Source organism: Ipomoea triloba, chromosome 14, assembly GCF_003576645.1.
Source record: "Ipomoea triloba cultivar NCNSP0323 chromosome 14, ASM357664v1".
Taxonomy (NCBI): domain Eukaryota; kingdom Viridiplantae; phylum Streptophyta; class Magnoliopsida; order Solanales; family Convolvulaceae; genus Ipomoea; species Ipomoea triloba.
In genome coordinates this window covers 5,278,938-5,287,256 of record NC_044929.1, presented here as the reverse complement: position 1 = coordinate 5,287,256, position 8,319 = coordinate 5,278,938, and the positions used below count along the sequence as shown (strand labels likewise).

Below are 8,319 nucleotides of genomic sequence, written 5' to 3'. Positions count from 1 at the left end.
CCCCCCCCCCCCCCCTTTTTTTTTTTTTAAATAAATTTTATAAACAGCTCTAGGGATATATGTTATGATGGATCTCGCGCTATGCTTACTTCTCAGGGGTTACCATCTTGTGACTGCTGTTGAATACTATTTGGAACCTTAGTCGAATCGAGCAGGGACTGAGCTCGGTTAACCCGGCCGACGCCCAACATGTTACACCGTAATTCCTGGTCTAAGATGAACCAAATTTATATTAGCAATTTGTTTGATAAATTAGGAAAGTATTACAAATGTTCATAGCTACAATGTTCTTTCACATTTTTAGTATAAAGATGTTTTTACTCAATGAAGTGACCTGGACCACGTATTTAGTAAAATTGATAATCAAAAGCGAAAAGGTCACTATAATCGAGAGACTAAAAACAATAAAGAACAGGCACATTGATTACATAAATTACAAACTCTTCCTATTTATTATAGATTTATTGGCGGAAAAAATTTAAACATCTATGCTTTGTATATTTTTTTTGAAAACATCTATGCTTTGTATAATCATATTCAAATCTTTAGAACTTTGTTGAAAAATGTAAACTTTTATGTTTTGTAAAAATTATATTTAATTATGCATAAGTGATGATTACCCTGGGGCCAATTTCGGTGCCTTTCGGAGCTAACGCGAATAAACCTGGACCGTTAAACGGACGGAGAAAGACCCGGTTGATTTACAAAAAAAAAAAAAAAAATTATATTGAAATCTTTACAAATTGATACATTAATGTTAAACATTTGTATTTTATAATAATTATAATTTCTAATCCAAAAAAGCCCCCATTTGTATTTTGTAATAATTATAATTTCTAATCCAAAAAAGCCAATCTAATCAGATTTTATTGAGTTTGCCCAACAATTATTCAAAAATGACAACAAAATATCATTTTTTAAAACATAATGTATCCATAAAAGCCCCCATTTATATATGCCCTATACTTTCACTATTCAATATTCATCCCCTCATTCTATATAATGGAGTTCGGCAAGGAGGGAATTGCATGGATATATGGCATTGCCACATCAAAGCTTACATTATTTGTAAAGTTTTCAAAAGTACTTTTTTCATGATAAAAGCTTTCGAAGTATATTTCTGAGGGGCAAAAGTTGATTTTAAAGAGTATCATTATTATTTGGAGGTGAGTTGAAATTATGGGAATGTAAAGAAAATAATAAATAAATTATAAATATGATGATATGATAGTAGGACTATTTTTTAAAGTGAAAAAGTGTTGTACGGCAAAATAGAGTTTTAACTTTTAAGTCCAACTATTTAGGCATTCAACTAAGCTTCCAAATAGTTTTGCTCTAATGTTGATATTGTTAAATGATTGAGTAACATTGACATAAAAAATTTGGAATTTTTGGGGAAAACAATATCTCTGAAAATTGTCATTCTTACAATTTTGAGATGTTCATTAAAGTTTTTCTTCCCTGTAAATACATATATGCCCTTTTACTTCATTATCCAAAAAGAAAATTAAATATCTTGTACCCTTAAATTATATTTATAATACATTTATTATGAACAAAAAAGAAAATAAAATATACCACTTAATCAATATAATTAATATATTTATTTAAAATTATACATATATTTGAAGTGGGCAATTGTTATTATTTCTTTTAGTTTTTTTTTTCGAATGAAAGGAATAACTAATTAAACTTGTCTGCCAAAGATCTTTTTGTTAAGCTACATAATGTGACTCTCCCAAATGAGAGATCATAAGTTCGAATTTCAGTAGGTACCGTGACATTTTATACTTTAATAAATTGAGAAAGTATCAATATTACACTGTAACAAAGCTGAGTACTAAAATAATTTGGAAAACAAAGATAGGAAGGTTTTAATATATAGCAAAATGGCATTAGCAAGTGGATCTGTCTGACTAATCATAAAAAGACATGTCCCAAAAGCATAAACAAATGTTAGGTTAATTTCAGACATATTCTGCCTCCTACCATCTATTCACACAACCCAACTAACCTACTAAGTTATAAAACCTTTTTCTTTATTTTCTTAATTTTTTTAGAAAATCTCTACAATAAATGTATAGCTCAAAATGAAGACTTCAATTTAGAATTTTTATATATTTAAAGAAAAATTAAAGATATAATTATGTTCAAAGTATCAACATGAATTATTTTAATTTTTGTCCATGACTATTAAATCATTTTTTGTAATTTAGTCCACATTATTATTATTATTATTATTTTGAGAAAATAACACTTTTGGTTCCTGAATTATTTTACTTTTAAGAATTGATTTGAACAGATTTAATACGGAGTATCTTAATTATATATTATGTTACACTTTTAGTCCGTCTTGTTATATAACTATCAAATTTTGTTAGCAAATTCTTTTTTATGAGACTATTTTTGTCATTTAGATTCAATATTCATGCTTAAAGTTTCACTCTCTCCATGAGAATATTATTTTTAATAGTGAATATTAATTCTAAATAATAAAAATAACTCCATATGTTAATAGATTTTGACAATTATATAACGGAACTAATAATGCAATATTATAAACAATTGAGAGGCTAAATTTGTTTAAATTAATTTACAAGATCCAAAATTTAAAAAGTAAAACAATTCAAGAAGACAAGAACCAAAAGTTCCATTTTACCTGAATTTGGTCCACATCATCATCATTTGGTGCACAAATTTGATGTTTTTTTAGTTTGTCACATTTAGTCATTCTAATTAAAATTATTGTAAAAACAGTTAAAAATGTGTTATATTTTCAATTCAAAATTATAATGACTTATATCAGTTAGAACACATCAAACACTTGAACAAAAGATAATTTTGAACTAAAAAAGTGGAAAACTTTTAAAATGTTAACAGGAATTAATGCTTACAATTTAATTTTGCGATAACAATTCAACAAATTCAAGTAATTTGTGATCTGCAACTTATTGACGGAGAAGTAATTTAAGAAACAAAGTGGCTGTAGTTTAGTGGTAAGAATTCCACGTTGTGGCCGTGGAGACCTGGGCTCGAATCCCAGCAGCCACATTCTTTAATATATTTTACTGTTTGCATGATTTTAGCTTAATGGTTCAGCGGCAACGTGGAGATTAACCAAACTATGAGTCACCGTGATTTACATCTTCCCGAATGCTCTGTCGAGCTCGAATTTAGCTTAGCCGAACCATGAGTCATACATCATGATTTACTATTTGCACGAGTTTAGCTTAATGGTTCAACGGCAACGTAGAGATAAACCGAACCATGAATCATCGTGATTTACATCTTCCCAAATGCTCTATCGAGCTCAAGTTTAGCTTAGCCGAACCATGAATCATCATGATTTACATCTTCCTAAATGCTCTGTCGAGCTCTTGGGATTGGGAATTCAACCTTTTGAGGGAAGAAGGAATAATTTAGGAAATTCTTCTAATTTTCCATGTTGGGATATGTTCATCTGTGACCATGAATCCCCAAAAACCTTAGTTACACCAAAAAAAAGATGCACTTAATTTCTAAGTGAAGAAGTCAAGAACATAATCTATTAATCTCTTTTCTACAAAATGGAAGACCAAAATGAAATGATGTGACACCGAACCATTTGTTTTAAATAGTACATCAAACCAGAAAAATATCTAGATAAGTTTCTGTATCCCAATCAAATCAAAGAACAAGGGGAAGTTGATGTGATCTTAAAACATGCAATTGTACTGTTAATGTTCTACTTCCCCTTGTAACATTGAAACAGTCCATATATGAATAGGCGTACATTATGTTTTACGGTGTTGAGGCAAGTTGCCGCAATTTGGCTTGTAAGATAACACTAGCTTCATCAGCAATACTCTTCTTCTTAGTCGTCACCTGCATTTATTACTTATTAGTACTCGTTACTAAAGGAAGCATTAATGTATAGATATGGATGGACATGCATAGAGCCAGATATGGATAGATTAAAGCAGAAAAAGGCAAATTCCAGAAAGATGACATTTTCATCTGAAATGGATTTCCTTACCACATATATTGCCACGAGATTTTGCAACACTGAATTTATAGTGCACTTAATATGACACTGATCACGTGTTGAGGGTGAAGATCAAACTATTAAGAATAGACTCTTTTTTTTTAATGGAACTAACTGCATATCCATTAAGTTTTTATAAACGATACACAATCGACAGCTTGATCATTGACCCAATTCTTCGTTTCCTTCCCTTTCTGCTAACACTTTTAGGATACTAAATAGTCTAAATGGGGTATATGTGTATGTTTACCTGAGACATCTAAGATGCTAAGCTAAGTTTCTTCTTTTTCTTATTATGAGGTTTAATGAGTAAATATGGATGTTCTGAGCCATGTTGTATATACTTGGCCCCAGTGGACTCTCTCATGTCCCTTATTGACAAGAATGTTGCTTATCCTTTGAAAGTTCAAAAGTGATGTTTAATGGGTTATCTGATGTCTATACATTTTTTTTAAAAAATAATTGCTTGATCTTTTAATAGGAATTTAGTTGCATTGTGCTCTGCTTATTCTTAATGTAAATATTAGTGAAATCTTAAAAACTTTAAGCTTGTAGCCACCCCCACCTCTTTAAAACGTGTCCACACAACATTTGATAACCAACTCAACTCAAATTTGTAAAAGAGCTGGCTACCCAGTACAGATCAACTGACAAGGACAAGATGTTGGTAAAACGAACAAACTTAGCTAAATCAACTTCTTGAAGCAACCTTTTCAATGGTCACTAATATTTTAGGCAGAAAATAAAACAACTTGAAATTTTGCATGAATGATGCTTCCACACAGCTAAAATGTAGACAGAAATTTCCATGTGTTATAGAATAACATGCCAATGATGTCAAGCTTAACAGTAAGTGTTTGTTAAAAACTTTTAAAGAAATGAATCAAAATATAAATTCAACAAATTGGAAATACTTGCACCTTGCAGAAAGGCCAAGATATGACTGATGCTTTTAGGAAAGGGAATGTTACTAAATACTGATGAATGAAAATAGAGAAAGTTTCACACTTTTATGGAAAGAACAAGCCCCAAGAATTAGTCCCCCATCAATGTAATATACAGTGTTATTAACACTGTAACAACCCACAATTGAATCGCGGGTCAGCACTCAGCAGAATATCAGTAAGGTTATATAAAAATACTGAATGATCCAACCACAGGTTATATAAAAATATGAATGATCCAACCACAGTTTATGAAAACAATACAAACTGCAGTTCTCTTTGAACTGTGGGATTCTTAATTGAAGGGGGGAAAAAAAAAAGAAGAGAAAAAAAAAAATAATAGATTTCAATTAAAAATCCAAACGCATGAAGTCCATGGCATTGAAGGCACAAATTATTTGATTTCTTAATTGGACTTCATGGTCTATACATGTTTTCACATTTAATTTGACTTGCAAAACTTGGATTGCAAATATGGAATACCTGGTTGATGGAACTTGATATGAACTTTTACTTTGCTAATGTTGTGGTTGTCTAATACTCTAATATTCCAACCCTCTAATTAACTATGTTGGATGGTGTTAAAATTGTTCCATGAGCATTGTTAGAGTAGTGATTGAGGGTTATTTACTGTATACTTTGCTTAAATCTTTTAGCTTTATGGATTAATATCTACCATCTTCACCTTATTTTTATATCATTGATATTAAGAAATTTTTATATATTATATTAAATAATTATGTACAGACCAGAGATCCAACAGTTGAAACTGGATGAACCAAAAATTCAATTTCATGGATCAATTTATGGCTTCGTATTAATAACAACGCAAATATGCATATTCCACTTAATAAAAGATGGTGATGGTCATTCTGACTTACATCAAGAAGCTGATCATAATTGGACTGTAGCAGGTTTATTTTACGCTCACAGTAATCCTTTCCTTCTGCCATAGTTTTCTAAACAAACAAAGATAATAAAAGTCATGTTAGATATAAAGTTCTCATGGAATTGATAAAGAAAAAAAAAAAAAAAGAATGATCCAAAGGCATTGTCCCCGTCATGTTCATAGCAGATACTATTCATACAGTGTCTAACACAGTTCACTGTATCTTAATTAGTCAAGAACTTGTGCACCACTGGACTCTAAGGAGATTATGAGAAATGATATGGAGGGTTATACATAGAAGCTTCATCTGACAAGTAACACCCCAACCCCTTTCTCAGAACATCTTTATTTGATATCCAATCATCTCCTTATAACAGACCATATATTTGGGTAAAATATGAACTCGAGAAACCCAGCCACAACAAATCAAAAGCTGCAAGATGAAGGTCACTAGCGTAAACCAAAAATCTTAGAAGTTGTATGGTTCATTGGAATGAAGGGATTGGACTAAGAATTCTAAACCCCAGGTTTGGTTTACAGTTGGGCCATCTCTATATCTGGGGGTCACACCCTTTTATCCCAAAAGTTTGGATAAGTTCTAGTCTTGGGAGTCTTGGGATGGAGTGGGATTAACTGATTAAAAATCGCCTCACCATTAGTAAATGAATAATGAATACCCTCATCACTATAAGTGTAAGGGATTGTTAATCAACCTTTAACGAACATGTCATATATTTGCACAGCATTTGATGTTAGGTCATCAAAGAATGGCAGTGTAAACCTCCATTAATGATTTCTAATTCATAACAGATTAACAGTAATACCTTGCATTCTAGCTTTACATGTGTAAATCAAGTAAAGGATTTTCTCTCTTAATAAATAATGCAAAGAAGAACACAAACAAATATCCACCGCTTCAGTTCTCAAATATTCCAGTACCTAGTAGCTAAATGTAATTCCAACTGAAACCTCTACAAAAACTGCATTACAAGAACACGTATTCTTTGGATCCAATGATTCTCACATTGAAACTTGTACAGCAATATAAATTAAAAATCTAAAAAATTTCCAAAACTATAGAAGAAAATACTACTAACCTCCACATAATACCCAGTCCCAATATCAACCAAAACCTTATCAGCATCATCCAGAGTACCCGGTACATAAAGCGACGCCGTTAGAGGAACCAACATTTTCTTCCCTGCAACCCACCCGTAAAACTTTTAAAGTGATTTACGCAGGGGAAAAGAGAGAAGAATATCGAACAGAGAGAGAGAGAGAGAGACCTTGGGGGCGGAGAGAGAGATCGCTAAGGGCAGTGGAGGCGACGCCGAGGCGGGCGGTGGCGGTTTTGATGTTGTTGAGGCTGTCTCGGAGGAGGTTGACTTCGAGATCGGTCTGCTCTTTCACAGCTTTCAGTTGCTCCACGCTCAATTTCTCTAACTCAGCTGCCGCTGCCGCCGCCGCCGCAGCCGCTCCTCCTGGACCTTTCGAGGACGCCATTGCAATTCGCAACCCACTCTCAGAGACTGCTTAAGGGCGAAGATTGAACTATGTCCTGCTCCAAACTGCTATGAAATTCGAACTATCGTATTCTTAATTGGGAAAATAACCAAAACTTTCAATTCTAATTAACTTCTAGCAATGATAATTTAGCAAAATTGGCTTTTTTAGTCTTTCTAATGTGCCCTAATGATAAATTAATCTCTTAATTACAAGGGTGACCCTTTTGAATTATTCATGCAGCGATAATTTTAATCTCCAGCATTTCCATTTTTGGTCCTATTGTTATTGAGACATTGTCAATTTTATTTCACTTCATTAATTTTTACCCGGCCAGTCTTATTTAGTCCTTATCACTTTTAGTCCATCGTTAAAATTTTTGTCAAATAACAATACAAAACAGGGATATTTTGATCTTTTCATGCTTTGATCACCTCCTCTACCATTTACAGTGGTTTTCCTTACACATTTTAATCCAATGAAGAGGTCCGGCGAAACCATGGGTTTGTAATGTGGCTCACATGGCTTTCGCCGTACCTTTTCATTGGATGAAAATGTGTAAGGAAAACCATTGCAAATGGTCAAGGAGATGACCACTACCCCTGTTTTAGATGACCATTTGACGAAAATTTTAACGGTGGACTAAAAGTGGCAATGACTAAATACGACTGGTCACATTGTGACAAAAATTAATGAAGTGTACTAAAATTGGCAATGCGCCAATAACAGTAGGACCAAAAATGGAAATGACTCAGCTTCAAAAACCTATTAAAATTTAACATTGATGTATGAGAAAATCTTAAAATTCATTTATATGAAATTATAAGAGTCATTTCCATTTTTTGGTCCTTCTGTTAGTGGGACATTGTCAATTTTAGTCCACTTCATTAATTTTTGTCACATTGCGACTAGTCTTATTTACTTCTTGCCACTTTTAGTCCGCCGTTAAAATTTTCGTC

The 8,319-nt window shown here is 32.4% G+C and overlaps 2 protein-coding genes and 1 non-coding gene across 3 annotated transcripts in view; 2 read left to right on the top strand and 1 right to left on the bottom strand.

Annotated features, from left to right (window-relative positions):
- LOC116003635 (dehydrodolichyl diphosphate synthase 6-like) overlaps window positions 1–329 on the top strand; it is a 3,161-nt gene extending 2,832 nt beyond the window's left edge. The window contains exon 4 of the transcript XR_004094685.1: window positions 97–329. The gene's annotated coding sequence lies outside the window, so the exon portion shown is untranslated. The remainder of the gene's footprint in view (window positions 1–96) is intronic.
- Window positions 330–2,979: 2,650 nt separating this feature from the next.
- TRNAH-GUG lies at window positions 2,980–3,051 on the top strand. The gene has a single exon. It is a non-coding gene; the product is annotated as a tRNA-His (tRNA).
- A 464-nt stretch (window positions 3,052–3,515) lies between these two features.
- Window positions 3,516–7,469, bottom strand: LOC116003845 (probable prefoldin subunit 5). The gene is made up of 4 exons (XM_031243783.1): window positions 7,144–7,469; window positions 6,955–7,058; window positions 5,850–5,927; window positions 3,516–3,864 (listed from the first exon to the last, which is right to left on the bottom strand). Exons 1-4 carry the CDS (start codon window positions 7,358–7,360, stop codon window positions 3,781–3,783), a joined length of 483 nt encoding a protein of 160 aa, XP_031099643.1. The 5' UTR covers window positions 7,361–7,469; the 3' UTR covers window positions 3,516–3,780.
- Window positions 7,470–8,319: the final 850 nt, after the last annotated feature.